Genomic DNA, 24,379 nt, shown 5'->3' with positions numbered 1-24,379 from the left:
ACGCTCTGCCTTCCTGCTGCTGCTGTCCTGTTTGGGACTTGGACCTTGTTTCTCACCACGTACTAGTCAGCCAAGGTACTCTGCCTTGGTTAATCAAAGTGAAACTAAGGTTTGATTGCAGTGGGCTTATTTTTTCTGACTGGTAGCTCACCAGTAGGTAAGTGACCTTTCCACTAAAATTCCCTTTCTCTCTTGTAACATCAAATCTGTGAGACTTCTCCATGCTCATCCACTCTCCATCCAAGATTGCCAGCTCTCTGGCTTTGGCTTTGTCTGCTCAAAATGTTTCAGATTCTTCTGTTATAAAAACATATTTTTAAAATCTTTATTTTTTTCTATTTTTTTCACAGCCCATCATGTTTTATTTCTCTTAACAAAATCCACTTCAGAAATGCAACCTTTTCTGTGAGGAAGAGGAAGAGGTCCAGCTCTTATCTAATCATAAATGGTCTTTTATCAGAACCTGCCCTGGCTTCAGACACCTTGTGTGGTTTCTCTTGCCCAAATGGCCATATTTTGCCCTGGCCACACCAACTCAGAGTGTCTCTTCCAACTGTTACTGTGTGAAGGTGCAGATCCAGTGTCATACCCACCAGTCCAGCACAGACAGCTTGGATGACCAAGTCTTATAAAGTGGCAGTAGTTGTTTTTGGCTGGCAATTAATTGCTCCCCTTACATTTAACCTATGATGGCCTGTATGTTCCAGCTGGTGTAAGGCAGTTAGAGTTGATCTTGAATCAAATGAATATGAAAAATGACTGTAATTTTTAAACACATCTTTTGGGAATAAACCCAAAGAGAGTAAGCAGACTAAGAATTATGTGTTCGACTGGGTGCTGTATGTTTTTTTATGGAACAAGTGCTAATGAAGAGGCTTCAAAGTCTTACTGCTGTCTTCTTGAGTTACAAGTGCTCTTGGCTTTATTCTAGAATCCTAGAGAAACATGTAGGCAGTTATTCCAGGTAATAAACATTAGTCAAGTTTACTGGCAGCATTGGCATTTCTGGTGGAAATGTCTCAGCTTTAAAAATATTTCCTAAATATATAATTTGTGGAGGAGTTATGCCAGTTTTACACTGCTGAGAAATCCTAATGAAGGGTTTGACTCCTACTTTTGCTAGGGTCCATGGTAGTTTGTTGAAGAGTGCTGATTTATATGGTTTATAGTCTACAAATGACATGTAATCCAAAGAGCAGTTTGCTTATGGTTTAAACTGATGAAGACTTAATGGATTAAGAACTTACTTTGGAAAGCTGTATGGACTCATTACTGAAATTGTTTAATGACCAGGTTGCCAGGTAAATGTCTATTATATGTAAATGTGATATGACATTGCAACAGTGATTTGGCATAGCTACCATCTGGTCCTGACAAAATTTAAACCTGACCATGAGGTTATCCACTGTTCAAAAAGCCTTACCATGATCACATGGAACTACAAACCAGCCCGTAGATCTGGTTCTTTCACCAAACAGATGTTTTAATTTAAAAATGTGAGAATTTAGGTGTCTTGACAGCATCTTTAAAATGATAATTCACATCATTCTCTGTACTCAATTCTCTTAGAGACAGCTGGGGACTTGACTTCTGAGCTTTCCATGAAAATAGTTTGGTAAGGTTACACTGTAGTTTGCACGTCCTTCAATATTCCACTGCAAGTGATGAAAGCTTCTAGTAACAAAAGGACATTTGGTAAAAAAAGACCAGCTGACTTTTCTATGAGGAGCAGATCTGCCTTTTTGTTCTAGTTATGCACAATGTGGAAGCCAAGTTGCGATTTGCAAAGAGCCTGGGGCTGGAGAACAAGAGAGAGTCATGTACTTTCTCCAGATGTGTAAAAGGAGAGAGCAGGAGAAACAATATTTTTGGCTGGGACAGTGGCCTTTCCTCTTAAGTTTTTCAGTCTTACCTGGTCATTGCTGCTATCCTGCACCAGGGATCTCTTCTGTTGTGTGCCCAGGCGAGGAAGGGGTCATGGTTCACAAGTCCACCCACAGTGAACTAGAAGCTGGTTGTCTTAGCCAGAGGAGTCTTACTCTGTCACCTACTGACTACTGCAGACTCTGATCACAGACAAACAGAGCTATATATTTGTGCTCCTACTTGACTGTATTTCGACAATTAGCCATAACATTTGTGCAGGTTGTGAGGAGCTTCTTCCAGTTTGATTTATTCCCTTACCCTTCACTATGCAAAATCAAGTCTCTTTTTTAGTAGAAAATTACTCTTTCATCTCCATTTTCATGCTTGCCTAGAAAAATGTACTTTTTTTTTTTTAACCAGATGTAATAGGAAAAATAAATATTCTCCTATTTCTAGTCTCTTCAATTTTCTTACAGTTAAGAAGGTGAAAAAAGAGAGCTACTTAACTCCTGCAGAATTCACTCATGTTGTATTTAATTAATCCTAGTGTTTCAGTCACCCAAGCCTTTAGAAATGTAAAGGGCCTGAGGAAGGAAAGACTCTCATTTGCTGTTTGTGTCATTTGTAATTATGGCATTTGATTTCCCTTGTGGCCTCACAGTTTTCCTTGACTCCCTCTCCCAGGCTGCTCATGGAAAGGAGCCTACCAAGCAGGAAACAAAAGAGCAGAAACAATGGCCAAGGAAAGCTAAGTCCTGAGAAAACAAATCCAGTATTCTTTCTTCAGTGTTACAGCTAGAAAAGCAACAGTATTGAGTATCTGTCTTGTACTCTTCAGTAGCTGTTGGTTTTCCCCCAGAAAGGGAAGAAAATACGAGGCAAATAACCTAGCAAGTTTGACAATTTCAAATGAGATGCTATTTCTATTAGGCTTAGCTGAAACAGTGCTATGTGAGTTAACCTGCAGGAATGAATTGGTGATAATCTAAAATCTGAGGAAAAGCAAGTGTTACACATGAAAATGAAACTGGGAGAGAAGAGAGCCTTCCAAGTACAAACATAATGGAGCAGTATTATCACAAAACAGAGCACTGTTGTCACAAAATAGTAGAAATGGGGCTAAGCTAATTCAGAAGGTTGTATTTGGACCTTTGATGTGAATGATGTTGGAACAATTTGATATTAGTTGAAGAAAGGATCAAAGATACGTCTTAAAATCATTTTGGTCCTGTTTGGGTCTTGATATTTCAGATACCAACACTAGATACCTGGTATCTATTTGTGTGTGTTTTCCCCCCTCTTTTTCTTCAGTAAATGCCTATTTTTTCCTCCAGTGTAGGACATTTCTGCCTTTCCCTAGTTCACATGCTTTTGCTTGCCAGAGCAAAACGCTAAACTACTTCCATTAGTATTGTTGTAAATCACAAGGACAGCTAAGATTAGTTAGCACTTTTCAGAGAGAGATAGTATCCAGTTGGACATATCTTTATTGTCATTCTCTGTGAGTATCATCTGGTGACATCACACACATTTGTGAATTGTAAATTTTGTAGATACGAATGTTGTGTGGGAAGAATCACTCTTTATGTTTACATTGAATGGAAAAGTTTTCTCTCCCCTCCAAAACAAGTACATATTTTTTTTGAAATAGGGAGTACTATGCCTTTTCTGAGATAAAAAGTGCCATTAAGGGCCTTATTTCTGAGAAGGCTTTCCAATATAATAAAACAACGGTCTGTTGGAATAGAAATTTTTGGAAGTAAAGCTGATATAAACATCCCACGTGACTTTGTTCCAGGTGGCTATACAATAGAGAAATGGCAATTTAGAAGGTGGAAGTGTCTAACCTCTACAGCAGCAGCATAGCAGAACAGCACCATACCTGGCAATTTTAATCTGTGATAAAGTGACAAAATATCTTCTTAAAGATATCCCACTTTGAGTTATTATTATTTAAATGACTACAGTCTGGACCGCAGTTTAAATCCGCTAGTACTTGGCGAGAAGACCTCTGAGCAGTTCCCACTCCTTCGGCAAATATTCCCCTCTCTCCCTATAAATATAATTTAGTGAACCTTTTTCACATTACTCAGTGCTAACTAGTGGTCTATCAGAAGTCTTGGCTCTCCTGCAGCTGGAGTTGGATAAGGTGTTCCTTGCCTGCTCTGAGATGCTGCCTTTTTTCCTTTTTTGCATGATTAATGCTGAATGTTACTTCCTGTAAAAGCAGTGGGTGTTCTGACATGGTGGAATGAGAAAAGGCCTGTGCCCTCCTCTGAAAAAGGTTTGAAGCTTGGTTAGTGGATGGGTGAATTGCTCCACATACCTGCAGGCATGAGCCTAGACAGACTAAGGGGATGCTGGGCTAGCCTTCAGGAGTCACTTCCAGGGGAAACGGACATAACCTGGGGATCTGGGGGACTTCATTTCCCCTTTGGGACCATTTTGCCTCCTTTGTGCCCTCAGAATGATAAAATAAAATGCATCGAGTGTAGAGAAACTGATGAGTTTCCAACAAAAGAACAGGTGGAGTCTTGTGTTTAACTGTATGAAGCAGTGCTGGAGAAGAACTCGGGAGATCATCAGAGACAGCCTCCTATAATAAAGTAAGATCATGCATAACTTGATCAGGAGTTTTTTTTTGCTGACTCCCTTCATGTGAAGGTGCCTCAATATTTCTAATGGGGCTGTGGAATTGCTTCACAGCATATCTCTGTTGAAAATTCAGCTGATTTGCCTTGATGAGGCCTCTAATTGTCTCAGTGCCAGATTCTCTGTCAACAGAATGGTGTGCTATAACCAGCAGTATTTTTAAACTGAATTATTATATCTTCAAAATGCTTGAGAATGAATGTTAAAAAGAAAAAAAAAATCCAGAATCTGTTTAAATATTGTATTAGGAGGAATGGCAATTAAAATTGTTCAGTCACTTCCAAGGATCAAATGCTGTAATGCAGCTTCTAGAACCAGAATTAGAGGGATAAAAGGAAAGTCCAACGATGAACGCCGCTAAGCTTTGCAGCTTGCTGTCATGTACCTTTGCCAGTTTAATACTGTCTAAGCAGATTCCACTTAACCTTGTCCAATTCCTGGGCCCCAGGCAGCCTCATCAGTACTGGCAGACCAAGTGATGTGTTGCTACCTGGCTCAGACACATGGCAGTGACACAGGAACTTTCTGAGAGGTCCTGTGTCTCTTTCAGTGTTAGTGGTGAAACTGTTCCAGGAATGAATCTGGGTTAGATAGGGATGGGAACTTGTTGCTTTCACTGTTAAGGCTGGGAGAAGTATCACGAATGTGTTATGGGCCAAGAGAAGATCGGTAGCTTGATGCTCACTGCAGACATAGGAAGAACATGGAATTGGATTTTCTCTTTCTGTGTGCTGGGTGTTGTTAGGTGGCCTCATCTCATCATCTCATTTTTCCACATGTCTTCCCTAATGTTGCTTCCCAACATTTTTTTTTATTTTATTTTATTTTTTTTATTTTTTTTTTAGTTCAGAAGTATTGGTTGACTTCAGGTATAGCCATGAACAATGGGAGTTGTGCTTTAAAACCATGAAATGCTACACAACCCTGAAATCATTCTGAAGCATTGTCTTCTGGGTCACACAAACAGGGTATTCGAAACATGCTCTGCATATAGAATCTCTCTGTGAGTAATCCATCGTTTATTGTCCTGGCTACAGCAAGTCTGAGGTGAAAGGCTTATCTCTAAATGTCAGAAAGCAATCAGGGAGTCTTGGGACCTCAGTTTTGGGGTATAACACCCCCGGAGTGCTGAAGTCAGCCCATCGTGGCTCTTTGGTAGTTTGGGGAATGAGGCAGCGAGCTCTGGTTGGAGATTTCTGCCTGTGATGATTGCTTTTACTCAGAAATGCTGCTGGGACACTAACTGACCACTTTGAGTGTTTACCCAGAAAGAAGACACGGGTTCTTCACTTTACTCAGCCTTGGGTGTTCACCTCCTCTCTGGGGACTGCTCCCACCCTTTGGCCATGTGGGTAGACACCTTGCAGCACTCACTCTGAAGCTGTGCGAGTCCAAGGTAAATGATGAAGTCATTTGGATGACTAAACCAGCACAAATATCTAGTCCACGTCACTTGTTTTTTCCTGCTTGCTCCCACACGTTCTCCTCCTGTTGATTTTCACTGGGTATTTTGTTTTTCTGTAAGCCTGCCACTTCTCACCACATATTTTGCACCGACCATCTTGAACCGACAGGATGGTTTTGAAATGAGTTTGCCAGTCCCTAACTGAGCACAGACTTTCTGCTTGGGGAAGAGTTGTGGGTGAAAATGCTGAACTTAGGGAGGTCTGAAGCATAACCAAAAACCAGCTAGGTCAGTGTTTGCAAGACATGGACCACAGTAGACATATGCACTGTATGGTCCAATATTGCTTATGATGGTGCTAAAACGGGTCTTAAAAGGCTCTTTGTTTTCATACTTCTCCATCTGGAGTCTGAACTCTGAGACTGATAAAGGGCAGGTGGTGGTTTTGGGCTTGTTAGGACACAATCTGCTTGCTCAGCAAGGACTTGATAAATGACTCCCCAAGAAGAGTGAATTATTTGGTAATGGAAGTGAAGAGGACTAAGCTTCCATTTCTGCACTCAGGTCATGGCACTGGAGCACTTCTTTGTGTATTATATTGTACTTTATTATGACAAGGAGCAATGAGGTCTGTTTGTGTATGCACAATTCAGAGCCCCTCACCGAGGCATACTAAATAAATATAATAAACTTGTCATAGGGAGCACTTTTGTGGTTTGTGACCTGTTTTTCCTTTAAAACATATTTTCCAAATGTAAGATGAGTGGTCTGAATTAGTTTGGGGAATAGCCTATGCTGTTATGACCATTGTGAGCACATATTGAATCATTCCATCAAGTCTGCAAGCCAGCGTGATCATCACCTCAAACACACAGAAAGGAAAAACAGGGAAAATCATGAAGTGCCTTGCTCTCCATGGCTGCAGTGTGTTATGCTAAGAAGTGGCTGCACTAGTGTGGCAGTCTTAAAAGATAACAGACAAAAATAGGAGTGGAAAACAGATGATAAAGTGGAAGAAACAATGAAGGGGGTTTAAGGACTTGGGTCGTCCTCCCTTTTAATTAAATTCTGTATTTCTGCTCTCAGAGAAGAAGCACACGCCTGTGGCAGAGGTGGACAGAGCAGCTCAGGTGTGGCTGGTAAGTATGTGTGTGCTTAGGTTCCCCCAGGGCTTTGGGGCTTAACAGCTGCATTGTCCTATTTTTGCAGGGGGCTGGGGGGGAGGCAATTAGGCAAAAGACTGGAACTTCCAGTGCCATAGAGCACAGAAGAATCACAGAATAACAGTCTGGTGGGGGTTTAAAGGGAGCTCTGGAAATCATGTAGTCCAGCCCCACTGCTAATGCAGGTTCACCCAGACCAGGTTGCCCAGGATGGTGTCCAGGTGGGTTTTGGAAGTCTCTGGAGAAGAAGACTCCACAACCTCTCTGGGCAGCCTGTTCTAGGGCTCTGGGACCCTCACAGCAAAGAATTTTTTCCTTATGTTTAGGTGGAACTTCCTGGGTTCCAATATGTGCCTGTTGCCCCTTGTCCTGTCAAGAGTCTGTCCCCAACCTCTTGACACCCGCCCTTTAGATATTTATAAGTATTGATAAGATTTTCTCCACGTCTTCTCTTCTGATGGCTAAACAGCCCCAGGTCTCTCAGCCTGTCCTCATCACAGAGATGCTCCAGGCCTCCCAGCACCTTCACCTCTGTTGGACACTCTCCAGTGCTTCCTTGCCTCTCTTAAACTGGGTGGCCCAGAACTGGGCACAATACTCCAGTTGTGGCCTCATCTGGGAGAAGAACCTCCCTCAATCTCCTGGCCACTCTTCTTAATGCATCCCTGGACACCATTGGCCTCCTTGGCCAAGAGGGCACATTGCTGGCTGGCTGTGCCTCAAGTTTTGTAGGGATTCTTGCACCATGTTCAGCACCATGCTACGTACCCTGGTTAGGAAAGCTCGCATGGCTTACATATGCACAGTTTGCTGCTGCCAAAGAGTAACTTGCACCAACCACACATAAAGTGTTGTGGTTTCATGGCCATTTTCTTTGTCCTCTGTAAATAAACTGTGACCACATGCTGCAAAGTCATGATGAGTTGGTTAATAGGCACTATGTAGGTGGAGTTTCAAAAGTAGTTATTTATGGATGGATTTGAAATGAACAAAATGTTGTCTTACAGACCAATGTCAGCCACTTCATGTACATAAAGACCTGCACAGAAGAGAATAGAGTTGTTTAGGGGAAGTTTTCTTTGAAAACTGGTATTAACAGGGTCTGTTAGTGAACAAAATAGGGAGGGCCTTCTGTGTGTCATCAGAGAAGGACAGTTTAAATGGCTGTAAAAACAAAAGTGAATATCTGGGCAGGAGAGATGTGAAGAACACGGTGGCAGGATGGCAACAGATCAGGCTATGACCTCAGCTGGATTTCACAGGACTTATTCTTCCCTGTGAGAAGCAGAGCAGACAATTTTTACATCTTCCAGAAGTCGCCATGAATCCAGAGACGAAAACTTTTCCATGCTTCTGGTCTCTTGAGGAGGGATATCATTCAACTATCAGACTGATGTCAAAGCTTGTTCCTTGGCAGGCAGACTCACGTTCCTGGCAGGCAGACACATGTTCTGTGCAGGGACGCGGCATGGGGGAGAACACACTGACCACTGCATGCTCATGAAGTCCTCTTGAATGAAGACACAGCTCAAGCCCCCTTGCCCCAGGGACACTGCTAGTAATGATGATAATTTTAAATGCCATCTTTGGTATCAGGATGTCTGCAGTAAATAACAACTCAGGTGTCAAGAAAGGTTTACCATTAGGAATGTGTGGGTTTTTTTTATCTCTCTCCTGAAGTTTTACCAGTCTGTTAGAATCAATCATGAGAATTTGGAGTTTACATTTGTTCCAAAGAGACAAAGATCAGTGCTCTCCCTTGGCTTCCTTTCTTTGCTGGAAAGGGTGGGGGAAGGAAAATAAGCATGTAGCTTAATAGGAAATCAAAACTGGTGTGTGAATCGATGTCTGGTCTGACTTATTTATGGCTGTGATACACATGCAAAATATGCTGGTGGTGCTACACAGTCAAAAAAGCAGCTTGCCAACACTGTTAAATTACTATTTATTTCCTTTTAATTCCACTGGGCGTGACATTTATGTCCAAATACATCTATCATTTTGTTGGACTTTTCATTAGCCCTACTACAGCCCTGAAAGGTTATTTAAGTTTTTTGCATGTGGGAACGACCAGCTGTGAAGACTTTAGAATGGAAAAGGATACTTTTCTATTTTGACCTGACTTGACTTTGCTTTAAAACAACAAGTCTTTTGTGTTTTAAAACAAGTCTTTTTTTTTTTTTTTCCAGAATAAATGAAACCATATATAACTCTATACTTTTCAAATCTCCTTGCCTTCCTTTACAGGTAAATACAGAATTTTAATCACTGAGTTTGATGAAAGTAAATGTTGTCGTGTGGTATAAGTAACACAGTAACAAGCTGCTCTGACTAGTTTAAATATATGTAAATGGAAGATGCTGAGGATGTCAAGGAGCCTAGTGCAGCATGTTTGAATTTGTGCTTACGTTGTGTTGAAAAGAGACCAGTGGCATGCCACAGAGTTTAATTAGGCCTCCACAAATCAGTGAATTGGTCCACAGCTGAACTGGTCTACACACAGATGGCAGCTTACCGAAATGACGTGGCAGCTGGCTATGCTTGTGACCGTGCTGGAGATGCTCACTGCCTGCTTCCCACTCACTCAGCAGAGCTGGAGAGAAAGCCCTTTCCTTGCAGCACAGCTTCCAAAGAGCCCTTTCAAGTAAGGGAAATGATGTGATGCGATGAGATGCTCTCATAGGAAGTTTTGCATTTTACAGAGGAGACCATTAAGTAATTATCTTCTCTACTGACATACGAGGAGCTGGCAGGAGTACTTGTGCCACTGGAAATGTTTATACCCAGATCCTTGAGAAAATGTTGGCGTTTCACTTCCCCAGCAGTGGGAATCATGTGCGTTAGTAACATGCTCCTTTTGGAAAGTCTTTCTGATTTAGATTAACGAAGCGTTTGACAACCTTCCTACAGCTTCTGGTTCCCGTGCAGCAGGAAGCAATGGGTGAGCTGCAGTGCCAAAGGCTGCTTTATTTCTCAAGCCTCTGAAGCTGGAGTGAAGATTCAACACTGACAATTCATCAGAATAGCTCGGGCTCCAGCTGTCAGATAGGCAGAGAAGGGTACAGTGTGAGGTGAGAGGTTACTTACTGAGGACTACCTGAGGTCTAATAGCCAATGAAAGGTCATGAAATTTAGGCAGAAGCTGTCTGGAGATACACTATATCTTGTCAGATAGGAATTGACTGAAAAAAAGTAATCAGCCTTTGGCACATAAGCCCTTCAGGCTTGAAACAGTCAACAAACTGAAAGCTGAGTATACCCTAGTTCTTTGTATGACATTTGTGATTTTGGGCCTGAGTAAGATCCTCCCTGTGCAAAAGCATGTGGTTTTATCCAAGTGTCAGCAGGTCTTGCAGAATAAGTGCACTTTTCTATGCATTTTGCCTTGCTTACAACCTCAAGGCATCATGAAAAAAGGAATTATTTATAAAAGAACTGTAGCCACACAATTCAGGCCCCATGCTCAAAAACTTTTTTTCAATGTATCTTCCCTATCCAGCATACTGATTACTTTGCATTACATGAGCTAAAGGAAAACTACTTTTCTAGCTACCCAGGTGTCATCAAATACACGTGGACCAAAACAGGCCTCGTAACGTACGTTGAAAGCACTTGTCAACTGCACCTGGAATGACTAACAGTGTTCAAATAACAGAGAAAAGGCAGGGAAAAAAAAAACCCACACTGGAAAACCTTCCTTAACTGTGAATGTTTTGACTAGACAATTTAAAGTTGCCACATGAGAAACAGGTTTAGATCAAACTTTCCTGGCTTCTGGTGTTTTTTACCAAGGTTAGCATTTTAACCTGTTAGGAAGACTTTGACTTTCTTTTCTTTTTTTCTTTTCTCCAGAGAGTAGTTATGGCATGAAAGGGAGAAGGGGGAAAGAATTACTACATCACGTTGAGCTTTTCTAAACATTAGATTGTGGGGTTTCTCATTGATGTCACTGGGGTAGAACTGGAGACATTGACCTCTGTCATTCTTTTTCATCTACTGGGGAGATGCTAGGAAGGATGAAAAGGGTGGCTGTAACTGTAAGCAGTGATCAGAGGTCCAGGCACATTTTGGAGTGTTCAGCAGTGGGGAAACACCAGTCATAATACTGGAAGTGACAGTAATCCTCACTGTATTTCTAACTGTCCACTGCAAAATGGTTTGTTTAATGCTTTGCTTCTCGGGGCTGTAGAGGGGATGGCAAGTTGCTTTATCTGTGAATAACGTGTGGTCTTCACAGGCAACACAAATTATTTCAGCTGGTGAATGAACTGCAAGAATAAAAGCCTCAGAGCACTAGCAGAATAATTATTTCCTTTACCACACTGCAAATTCACCTCTTGGTGACAGTGTATTTCCACCACTCACTGGCTGCAGTTAATGAGGTAGAAAGGGCATTCATAGAACAATAACATTGTTCCAAGAACATGAAATCCTTCGAGTCATCCTTGGACTGCACTTTTTGTTTCCTCTTCCACTAGCTGTCTGCCCATTTGCTTATCAGTCTCTCCAGAACACTGGACCTTTACAGTGATCCCAGCTCTTACTCATGCTTTACTCATTTCCCAACATGACATGATGAAATTTTTCAATTTTCAAGCTTTTCAACTGAGTCTTTCTAAACCCCTGCTCTGATTTTGAGGTCACTTAGAGTGCCGATATATGGATGGAAGTTGATACAACATGAATCCATAGCAAGTACATGTAAATAAATAATATTTATATAAAATATAAAATACTTTGCATTCAAAGAACACACGCTTCAGGTTTTACTGCATTAATTTGTTATTAGTTGCATTGTTAAGCAATCTGGATTTGCACATAGCAAATAGATTGCCCCATTTTGTTCAAAGATTGCAAATTTGTGCCATTTTAGCAAATTTTAGCTTAGTATACATTTAGCCAGAGCAGCACACAGCTCACTTCAGTCAGTGCCTGAGAAGCGAAAGGCTTGCAGCTAGACCCTACTCTCTAACTGTACTGATTACTCTGCAATCATTTCGTAGTAAGCATTACACTTCTCTGCTCAGCCTAGGACTGAGAGCAAAGACTGAGTGCAAGAAAAGACTATTTCCCCCAACACCTCTTCTGTAGAGCTCTGTTGGATTTACTTACTGCCCCTTGAAATTGAGACAATTCAGGCTGAGTTTAAGAATGACTTGTGGTAGAGCTTTACCAAGGGTGTGTGCCCAAAGTTACACTTTCCCCTTCTTTCTCACCACATTTATACCATGGTGAAATGTCAAGGTATTTTGGTTTTCTCATGTCTTTTTGGCATGAGAAAAAGCAAGCGAAGAAAGCAAAGTGGCTTTAAGATTCTAACATGGGAAAACAGTATTTTCTTCATATCTTAGTAAAACAGATGAGGTATCAATCTCTTCAAAGACAAAATTTTCAAAACAACCTCCTGCCTAAAGCAGTCATTTCAAAACAACTGAAGTTGGTCACACTTTAAAGATCCTATTTACAGATACTTTTACAAGAGGGAAGTGTCAGGCAGCCCTGCCACAGATGATGCTTATTGCTGCCTACAATAATTTCTAATGCTTCCACACAACCTAGTGTAGAGCTGCTGAACTTACTTATTGACAGCAACTGCTGAGAAACGTGTTTTGCACTTTGCTGCTAGAGGAGCACAGCTGAGCAACCATGCAGCTAGTGAGTCACAAATATCCTGTAAATGTCATATAAAGTGGAAAATGAAAAGATCCCAAACTAGGAAGTATCCATCAACAACGTGCACCTAGGACAAAATGAGGAACTGCTGTATAAGAAAGAATTTTAACAACTGAAAAATAAATAACAAATAGAAAGAGTCCGCTTTGAACTTCTTCCATGGTAAAATGTTGTGAACAGGAAAGGCTTTTGCAATATACAGTGCCGTCATGTCAACAGTTTTCAGATTCTCAGAGCTAAGTATTTCCTTGTGTTCTTTCCCTGGTATTCCTAGTCACAGTTAAACCTAAGAGATGACAAAAACTTCACCTGATAACTAGAACACATGTGGATGCACTGAAAATGTGTTAATACCATATAAACTCCACTACTAATAATAAAGTTCTATAAATATGAAACACCAGAATATAATTGCTTGATATAAAATTTATCAGGTGATTCTTTGCATATTTTGAACATGTATACACCCAACAGTCAAAACTCAAGATTCTTTGGGAATTTCCCTCCCTCAAGTGGAATGGTACCTTTGAAATCCAGAAATGAGTTGCTTTGATGCTATGTTTGGAGCAGGATCCACATTTAAAGCTACAGAAATAGACTGTGCCTCTCCTCAGATCTCCTGCACAGTTTAAGGCTTCTACATGTGTACAGTATGGCCATCATCATACAGCTCTTACTCCTCTGAACCTGCCTGGTTTACAGCCAGGGGTATTTATGTGGCCTAAACTGGAGAAATCTCTTTTCCCTGGCTCCAGATCAGAAGACTTTTGGTTGAGTTCTTCTGATGGTGATTTAGATATGTAGGTATATGTGAGAGAATAGAGAGCTAATAAGTAATAAAACACATTCTTCCTAAATGCAGGGTAATCTGGATGTATAAAACAGGTTTTTCAAACATGAATTACAACAGTTACATAACTTTCAGTGTTTTTTATTGCCAGCTTAGCTCATTCTGATCACACACCTGTTCAGAAAAAAACAAAAATGCTGCTAACAGACAACTCTCTTTAATGCTGTCAATATGTGAAGTCATATGGTTGTCTGGCATACACACACCTGTCAGGCACTATTAAATAAGTTAGGTTACTGAAAGTCTGTTAAAATGTAAAATAAACTCTAACAGCAAGTATTACCAAAAGAAATCCTATCTTTACTAACACTATCACCAATTCAGTTGTTTTCTTCAACCTTTACAATATTGGGACACCCAATTTCTTTAACTGCAGACTCCTAATAAGCTAACTGTTGACTTAGCTGATGTACCAACCTTGTATTACATGCAACAACAGCAGCAGGACCATTAGAAGTGCTTTCTCACAGTACTGAAAAATGTTGAGGAATGATTTACCTAAGACCTAGATCGCAATGAATACACATGGTAGTTTACACAGAACAGTACAGGTTCTCAAATCCCCCATCTGTGCCTTCTCAGCAGCTAGTCGACATTGCTACAATAATGGTCCCCACCTATATTTGTATCTTATCTCAGAAATAAAAATATTGATAGATTATTTGAGGATTACAAGTTTAGAAAACAGAAGCTGAACGTATCTTACAGCTTTTAGTATGCAAGTATAGCTATCACAGAATGCCAGAACTGTTCAGGCAGTAAGAATGGAAAATATTTTCGTAAACATATCCTAGAATCACAATATTTTTTATTCTTCTAAGAGTGGTCTTATTGCTATTGCTAGATGTATCATTTTTAAGTTCATTTAAGTAAGTGTATTAGTAAATGAAAAGCTTTTTCAACTGCATGATGTGAAAAAAGCTCTCCTGAAACTCAACATATACAACAGACACCCTTTCAAGAGTTACATGAGGAGTGTCAGTACTGACTTAACATTAAGAAGTACATGTCATGGGTAGTTAATTACATTATGATCACTCGTATTGTACGTGACGGTCTCTTTGCAGGAGGGGGTGTCCACTAGGAGATGGGCGATCCGATGTGAGAGAGGAGACTTGATGACAATTTTCCATCTCTTCCTGCCAGTTCTTCCATGCTCTGCTGTTTGGCAGCAGGGCGTAGGGGACAGTCTCCAGTTGTTACTGCACAAACAGAATGCTGAAGGCCATCAAGACACAGCACACTGCCACGTAGGGGCTCTTCCGTTCTCCTGAGAGGAGGGAAAAAACCCAAACCAGAAGAAAATTCAGGAGTGGCTTGAACAGATTTAGGCTGCTCCTAGCCTAACATGGTGATTATCCCCTTGCACATGCAAATTCAACACTTCTTAGCTGAAGAAATGCTATTGCAACTACAGTTGTGTATTGGGGAAGAAAACGCACAGGGTGGGGAAAACTAAGCAGAGCCTGAGACATGGCCAGATGCCTGTCTTCTTCCTTTGCTAGTGAGATGTAACATCCTCAGCACGCGGAGAGAGTCTGGTCCACAGATTTTCAGGTTAGTGATAAAAATGTTAACAGGTTACAGAGGTTGCATAGACACCTCTATTCCTGACTCTTTCAAATTACTGTTACGGTTTAAACAGCAGACCACGAAGGAAAGTTAAGTTTACTCTATTAACAGACTTCTATTTGGTGGCTCAGTCGAGAAAGATCTATGCCCACCCATATGGCCCACAACAAAATGATACAGAGGCCTCCTATTCACCAAATAAAGTATGAAAAAAGAATCTTAGGTAGGGAAGGTAATAAATACAGTTGGGGGAATATCAGTAATGTCAATCAGAATGTACAGTCCCTTACACTGGATGCTACTTTCAGCCTACCAAACTGTCAGTAAATGTTAACACAGCAATGATTCTTTAAAGAGAGAGATTCCTGCTTTTACACATTTAGAAAACTAAGGACAGAGATAGGGGTGTTTGCTTTAGGCAAAGAAATTTCAATTTCCTTTTGTCTTACTATAAAGCATCCTTTCTGAGATGCTGCTTTCAAAGAAACATAAAAGGAAAAAAAAAAAACACTGCCAAGGTTTGCAACTTTAGCATTAAGGTGTAGTCCTCAGAAAACAAAACAAAACAAACCAGTTTATTTTACCAGCAGGACATTCAAATATGGGAGGAACAAAGTTTCCACAGCAAAAGAAAAATAAAATACTTGTAGTGACACTTCCCATAAGCAGGATTGTCTGCCACAGTGACATTTTAAGATGTTGCCATGATCTGGCATATATTTAATTAAACTTCAAATAGCTGAATGAATTAATGTCTGCAGTTTCACATCTGTTTAAAATAAATTTTTGAGGAAGTCCACCTCCTACAGTTTAGAGTATTACAATTTTCATATGGGTTAGACTTCCCTGCTCTTAATTTTCTTAAAAGAGAAATCACCATGTGGCAGGATTAAACATCATTTTGCACAACTTTGTAAATATGTAACCACTTGCTAGTTATTAAAATCTTATGCACATGTGGAAAGGTTGTTTAAACATACTGGGCAAGTTAAATGTAAAGGAAGCCAGTAGGCATTTTCATTTTTAAAAGCCCACACTTTCTCCATGCCTTTGTGATTAGCACAAACAAAATGATAGGAATCATCTTCAAAGCCCACTGCCCACACTGAGGATACGGTACTGTTACGTAAGGAAATGTACAGAAGGAATGCTAATATGCTCCCTTCTCATCTGTCAGTCTGAAAGACAGTCAAATTGGACCACTCTAGATACAGATTGAAAAGAAATTAGTGTTTCACATGAAAAAGAGAAAGAAAAGCAGTTCAGTAATGAGCACATTACATGTGCATTACCCTGGACGCAGCAGACGAAAACGTGTTGATGTTACTACATGATGGGAAAGCAAGACTATATCCCAGATGAACTGCAGTTCTTAACTTCATCAAGCTGACAGGGACCTCATAAAAGCTCTTGTGTACTCTTTTAAATAGTCTTTTAAGCTGCTTGTTGTGCATAGCTAATAGAAGAAGTATGTTTGCCCTTAATTAACTAAAAAGATGGTAAGGTTAGATGTTCTTGTCAACCTTGAACAAACCTTAATGCAGCTGAATTTTTACGTTTGTTTTTTGCTGATATAGCTCAAAATTAATTTCTGACAGCTGCCACCTTGCCAGTGTCTTTCACTTACAACACTAGAATTGGTCTTTCAATTACAGTACTAGAATTGGTTCTGCTATTATCGAAATAGGACAATATCTGCAATCATTTTAAGAGTCTTCATAAAAAAACTGGTTTTTGCATCAATGCTTTCTGACATACTGAAAAATGTATGTCACGTCCTTTTCAAAGCCTAAGAATGCAGAAAAGGGAACCACATATTTTTCCTTTAGGTTCAATGACAAGTAGGCAGACGAGGAGTTATAAGTTCAATGTTTCTGCTCTGCACTAACAATGAAATTTGAAGAACACTGTTTTGATGATGGATCTGTATTTTTTTTTTCTTTTTCAAAAAAAGTGCTTCATGCTAAAACTGAGCTTTTGCTCCAGACTCCCATTTCCTTCTCAAATTCAGAATGAGGATTAAAATAAACACAAACGCCAATATTATGGGAAAATGTCTAAAATCAGATAGATCTGATCAGACTGCATATAGAAGCCACTTGACACCAAGAGCTTTGTCTAATTCAAAAGCAGTCAGAAGCCAGCTGAAGAAAGGAGAGGAAAAAGAAATTTAGGATTAAACAGAACCTTATTGCATTAAGAATTTCATGTTATTACTATTAGGTAAATATCTGGCTTTTGTGAGTATTGTCCATTAGAATTTCAAACAGAGAGCAGTTTTTACGGAATAATTTCGTTCTTTCTGTGTTAAGAAGTATGGACCTTAGTTATTTCATGTAGTAAAAAGTGCAAAATATTTTTGCAAATATAACTCCAGATGGATGAAGTGACATCAGAAAATGCAGGTTTCTATGGTAAGATAGTTACACCTTGTTCCCCACTCCCCTTTCACTGTTTTTCATGGAAGTAAACCCTGCATTTTTTAAGATGAGGTATAAAAATGAGGTATATGAGTTTCACTGATACACAGAAACATCCTAATAATTAATGCACACTCTAGAAAAAATACTGGTCTTAAAGATTTCAAAGAAAACATTACCAATCCTCGCGCATTTCCAGAATATTCCCAATAGTCTGTAAAGACAGAATAAATTCATTAGGCTTTGTTTAACAAAATAATTTAAGTCAACTAATTTTATTTATTTCATGCTAAAAGAGTCTAAATTAACCATAGTTTGTCAACTTGTCACTCTTCTCGACACCAGAAAACACCAGGTGACTGCACAGAGGGGTACAGGCTATGAACTAAACAAGTGGCAAAGTTCCTCCTAAGTCTAGCAAGGCTTCTTACATGCAAGAAAAACAAAGATGCATTTAATCCAGCTGTGTTCCAAATTAATCAGAATTCTACATCCTACATTGAAGTGCCTCAGACAGAAGATTATGTAAATAAAAAAACTCCATAACTAGACAAATACCAGAGTAGGAAAACATCAACAGGCCTCCATGTCATTGTATATGGAAACTTTTTATGTTAAGATTTTATGTTAAGAAGCACGTTTTCCTGCAGGTATGAGAAATGACAAACCTGAGTGCTTTAAATTTAATGCTTTGTAGTCTCTCTTCTGTATTTCTCTTAGTAACAGCAGACAAAACTGCCGCTTCCAGCAGAGCACACTCATAGGTGTGATCTGATACAGCTCACTTGTGTTAAAATAAACAACAACCTAATTCTTCAGGTTTGTCTTTACTCTTTTACCAACTTTTACCTTTCTCATGTCTCTCTAATGCTGCTTGCTCAGGACATTCATTCTCACAAGTGAAATAACAAAGGAGAAAATCAGGATTCAACTAATCAGAGCACATCCAAAGGGATATAAAGCACATACGCCCCAAATTTATATTTATTCTGTGTAATTAAATCTCATACTGACTGCTCAAAAGTAACAAGAGCAGCGATTGCTTTAAAATCTGAGAAGGAATTCTATGCTAAATAGAATTTAGCATTCTATGCTAAAGAACACTGAAGCATCCTGAACTAAAGCCAGCTTTCAGCCTTTCAAATGTTGGTCAAACCTGTGTTGAAAGCTTGTCCATGGGAAGGTTTCCTTCATAGTATGACTGGTTGCAATGCAGTAAAAACATCTGGATTCAACTATATTGTCTATTTCTAGCTTTATGGACTAAAAAAGCGTAATTATTTTTCCTCCATCTCCTGATAGGTTTATCAGCAGCAACTTCAGTCTACATTATTTGTGGGGTTGTATCTACTACCTGCTGTGATGGCAGTTCTCCAAGTGCTTTCCCACAGTGCTCTGAACCCATACCCACAAATGTCTGATTATCTGTCTTCCCCCTTTCTTGGGCTCTGGCAATTCCCTGTTTTTTCCTGCTCAAATGCAGACAGGTAGTTCTCGGCCAGTTGCTCCTGCATACTTCACCAGTCAACATATCCTGCACTTTAAAAAAAAAATAGTTTCTGTGCTACTTCATATTTTATGGCCTCTTTTATGGTCTTATTTTACTTCAGCATGTCTCCCGTTTTCCATTTAGCAGCCCCCCTTTTACTTCTGAAACAAAGGACCTGTGTCAGGTACGTGAGAATTAAGTGTTCCAAGAGGCAGCAAGTGACTGAGGTTTACAAAATCAAAGTCAAATGCTTTCTGACTGATATACCTCTTGCTGACCAATTTATTGTGAACAGCAATCCAACATTTTCATTTTTAGAAAATAGCCTTTTTCGTTTGTGCTTTAGATCACTTTACCTCAAGCCAAAAGTATTTCTGTACAGTCAAAGGTCTTTTTTTTTTCTGCTTTTATATAGCTCCCCAAGCAGAAATAGTAATCCCTGCATGTAGACCATCACATTTTTCCAGGTTAAGAGGTCACACAATAAAGTAACCTGAAGATACCTAAGCATTTTTTGAAGATGTATTTTCTAGTGCTAGAAAGACCCATTTCTTGGTGAAAATATACATTTCCCTTTCTGATGTGGGAGGTATAAAAGGATTAAAATGTGGGTTTCATCAGCTACCCTTACTGCAGTTGGCAGTTTATGAACCTAAGGTCACCACTGACATGAGGACTGACAAGCTTTACAACAGATGACAACAGTACCTTTTAAGAGGCTTCTGCTGCTACTGGAACAGCTCAGAACATCCCTCTGTCCACACAGTCCACATAGGTTGCTGCTGAGCAAATGCAAATTGAGATGTGGACCTTCTGAACAGCAATAATCACAGCCTCTGGATGAACTGGGGGGCTCACACTGGAAGAAAAGCCTGTGCAGGTCTTTTGCTTTCCTGAATTTTTCCATTACTGTTTATCTCAGGTCTACAACATGCACCTCTTCAAGTCAAAACCTGTGTGATTATTACAGAGATGACGCTGCCTTGAATGAATCTGCTGCAAAATAATTGCTCCTGAAGCAAGTACTCAAAATAATTGCACTATTTCTTTTACTCCCCTTCATGTTCATCTTCATCCTTGTTTTGATGCAGGTGAAATGTGGCAGTCTGGCTTGCTTACCTGCTGTTCTCTGGCAGCCACAAGTAAAATGTGCATGAGCTGCTGCATATTGCTGCCCTTCAGTATTATGTTAAAAGCATTGGTCATGAAAGTGTTGCTGGCTATCTGGAGAACAAAAAATCCAAAAGAAATGGAACCCAGTAAGACAAGAAAGGGTTACTAGGGCTGCTCTAGACTTGTCTGCTCGACTGGGAGTGCTGCAAAATGCAGCTGCCATGTGTTTACCAGGACAAGCCCATGGACACTGCAGGAGGGAGTGTGGGAGACACCGCCCTTATGCTAAGTCAAAGGACATCTCCGTTGCATATAAGCTAACACATCTTTCTGGTTAGTAGGGAGGAGTGAATTATGTTGTGGTACACATTCTCCTCTAGTTAGCATGAAAAAGTGCATCTCCACTTGTTTTCCCAGACTTCCATGCTGAGGACAAAACACGTGGAAACTCTCAAGACATACCAGAGAAAATGAAGATTTAAAATTCCGTTTGGCTTGGTAGGAAAAGACACATTTTGGCAGAAGTCAACTGGATGAAATACAGTTTCATCCAGAGGATGGGTGACATCACTTTGCAATGCAGTCTCTCAACAAACAGAAACATGTTTCTTTACTTACTATCAACAGATTTAAAGCTTCATCAAAGCTACCGCTCACTTAGTCAGAAATCCAGCGAACTACCACCAACATTTCTTCTCTCTGTCACTTTAATATTTTATTGCTACTCTTTTATGCTATTAATTTGGAGCAGGAATAATGAGGTAAGATCATCTCTGTGGTAAAATGAAATATCACTAGAATTTATTTTATCCAGTTATGTCTAGACATTTCCATTTAAGCATGGAATACGTTAGTGAAGAGGGACAGGGGTTTAACAGCATATGAGCTCCATGTAAACATCTACCATTCAGGAAACAATTTTCACTGCTTCCAGGCCAACGTTTTATTCTCCAGTACAAAGTAGTCTACATACGTATATATAAAACAAAAATAAAATAGTATGTCCAACATCTATATAAATACAAACCTACAGATCAAACGCCCAACTCCTCCACTGTGTCAGCACCCTTTGAAAACATTTTATGAAGAGAGTTCTATTGTACTCTAGACAGATTTGCCTCAAGAATAAACAGAGTAGCTCCAGATTAAAGGAAATACTCCTTGCCAAGAACAGCACTAAAATTTTAATCAGTAAAATAAATATTCTTACTTCTTACTGTGTGTACCTCATTGACTATTGTGTTATCTTCCACTAGCAGACACCCAAATTCCCCTTGTACACTCCCCCTGCCAGTCCTTCATGAAGTCATCCTTTCTTTCCATCTTTACTTTTATCAAAAGAAATCTCTCATGTCAGTGGTAACCTCATGGCCTCATATGAAAGGACACACGCATCTCCATGTTAGAACTCCACATTGAAAATAAACTTGCATACTCTGGGTATTTACACTGCTAAAAGAAAACTTGTGTGATAAAACAGCAATCCCAGAGGTTAATTACAACGAAGGCTTTCAGAAGACAAACCCTCAAGGCTTTAGTGACAAGAGTCCACTTAAAACTTGACATTTTTAATGAAAATTAAATGTAAAGTAACAGAAGATACTTAGGGAAAAAAACAACTTAAAAGCAAATGATCTAATGGAAAAAGAGGACAAGCCAAACACCCAGAGCCCAAAAGCCTGCTGTTTTTTCCAGCTAGCACATTACCAGCTAGAATTACCTGCTACTTCTATAAATATTATCTCCTTTGTATTAACCTTAGGTGACAGTATTACTGAAATATTACGGATGGCTTCAGCAGGTTTCCAGGTCGAAATTGCTCAATCATTACTTTAAAACCACAGCATTTAAACCACAGTTCTCCATACTGCTGATTGCAACCAACACACAGCCACGTGCTCTGTAGCACACAGAACACTGCTAATCCAAGAGGTGAACAGGTACTGACAGCATGAGGCACAGACTTGGCTCCATGGCTGTCCCCATTTCCCGCTACCCCAAAAACTGTGCTGCTGAGGAGGGCACAGAACTGTTCTGCTGCAGTATTGGCCCTGCAACATTAAGCACATTCCATAAGAATGGGGAAGAGAAAGGAGAAAAGTACTGGTCACCTTGGACATGTGCTTCAGGAACGGAAGTGAGACTTGAAGTTAGACTGATGAAAAAAAATACATTAGGCGTTCTAGCAGCTTTCAAAAACTACAAATTCCTTCTTCTTAGAGAATACAAAACAATGACTTGAAGAGACTAAAGATAAGTATAGTCTTGCCTATTTTAAAAAGACTTTTGGTTTTGTTTATATTTTTTAGTTACAGATTATGGCTGAAGCTGTATTTCAAACTTGTACCTCTAAGGTGCCTATCTTGAAAACAAACAAAAATCAACTTCTGCTTCTAATGTTTTCTTACTCACGCTAAGAATCAAGAATAAACCATTACAGCAATAGCTGCAGGAGGAAGATGTTTTCTGTCACTCATTTCTGTATCTTTGAGAATGTTGCAAATCCAGAAAATAACTAATAAAGCAATATTAGCTGCCGTTCTTAGTTAATAAATTCTTACTATGAAGTTGCAACTAAGTACTTGGAAATACCTTACTGCATTCTTTTGTAAGGTACAAAATGAAGACTTTTATCTTTAAGAAAGAGAGAAATTTTTCAAAATATGATATTATCATGCACCATTGGATGACACTAAAACGTCAGAGTTAAACCAAACAGCTTGGGTATTCTTAGAATGATCAGACTACATACCCAGTTTTATTTTTGTCCAGTAAGCTGGGAGCCAAGGATCTGATATAGGCACACGTACATATGAGCAGCAAGATTACGGTCAGCAGACTCTGAAAGTTGAAGATGGCAGACTGTGGAAGTAAATGAGAGAAGACAAATTACATCTCTGTAGTATAAACGTTCCCTCACTGCGTAAACTGGACAAAACAGGTGATCTCCCAGACTATACTCATTAAAACCAACCATGAAACCAACAATGCCAGGGAGCTGGGAACTTTTTTAACAGCTCATTACACACAATGGTGGAAGAAGAGTTTTTTTCCTTCTCAATCCGCCCCAAGAAGGGTAAAAAAAGAGCCAGAAAAATGGTAACCTTACAGTTTTGCTCCCAGGCAACTGTTTCAAAGGCAGTTTGTGGAAAACCATTAGCAGCAGGCTAAGAGTTACAGAAAACAGACACTTCCTCTCAGCCAAGAATATGTGTAACTGTGGTTTGCATCAATAGAATAGGGTGGTTGCAGTCAAGGTAGAGGTACTGGACAAATGGAGGAATTGTCTTAGAAAGAAGAAGTAAAGTTCTACTGCTTGACAGTAGAACTAATCTGCCTACTGGCAGTAATAAGAATAAATTCTTGAGAAACTACTACAACATCTGGCTATTTGCTAAAGTTTAAAGTATCAGTAATATGCAGTATCTGTACCTCACAAACCTGAAGTCTGACTCTTGTGTGGCCAACATGTTCTTAAATTATTAACTTATAAGCAACCACCATTCCGTATGTGAAGCAATCTTTCCCAGAAGTGTTAACATTGAGGGGAGAGCAGGTACTTATGTAAGAACTGTTGTAACTCCATAGTCAAGTACAAAATCTGGGAGAAAGATGGTTGGTGCTGATTTCCAGCAAGCACCACATCACCACCCCAGACCATTTCAACAAAAATGCATAAGTCACACTTCTCCCCCCCAACAGGTTCACTGGAATTTTTAATAGAAATATTTGCCTACTAGCCCTTGTGATTTGTAGCTTCTAATAGTTCCAAATCTGAGACTCATATACTTCTTACCATGTGAAAACAACCCAGCTCTGTGAAGCATGAGGCTTCGGTTTTATTGTTTCAGGTATTTTTTAACTTAGCATGTCTCAACTGACATTTCATTCAATTTAACAGCACCAGGTAGTACACAAGGCAACTGCTTACTTCAAACAGCCTCGTTTTCTCTTTGTTCTACTACCCTCATTTGCAAATCCTATTAGTCTGAACTCAAGAAGAAAAATGGCAAAGTAAATACAATAGATTCACTCTTCATTCAGTTCTGATGAATTTGTGTCCCAATATCTCACATTTTTTCATAGTGCTTAACCCAGAAGTCTGAATAACAGTATTTAATAATGTTTAAACATTTACCACTTAAGAAGAGATACATCGCAGTTACCTTCTTTGAG

At 39.7% G+C, this 24,379-nt stretch overlaps 1 protein-coding gene across 1 annotated transcript; it reads right to left on the bottom strand.

The window, feature by feature from the left end:
* Window positions 1-14,808: 14,808 nt before the first annotated feature.
* TMEM167A (transmembrane protein 167A) lies at window positions 14,809-23,065 on the bottom strand (the record flags this gene model as incomplete). The annotated part of the gene is made up of 3 exons (XM_008936461.1): window positions 14,809-14,879; window positions 17,781-17,815; window positions 22,956-23,065. Coding segments are annotated over 3 exons (216 nt in total), but the record flags the coding sequence as incomplete, so codon positions are not given.
* Window positions 23,066-24,379: the final 1,314 nt, after the last annotated feature.

The sequence above is a fragment of the Merops nubicus genome, unplaced genomic scaffold, assembly GCF_000691845.1.
Source record: "Merops nubicus isolate BGI_N331 unplaced genomic scaffold, ASM69184v1 scaffold22732, whole genome shotgun sequence".
Classification (NCBI taxonomy): Eukaryota; Metazoa; Chordata; class Aves; order Coraciiformes; family Meropidae; genus Merops; species Merops nubicus.
Note: the sequence above shows the minus strand (reverse complement) of the source record. Positions and strands in the feature narration are given on the sequence as shown.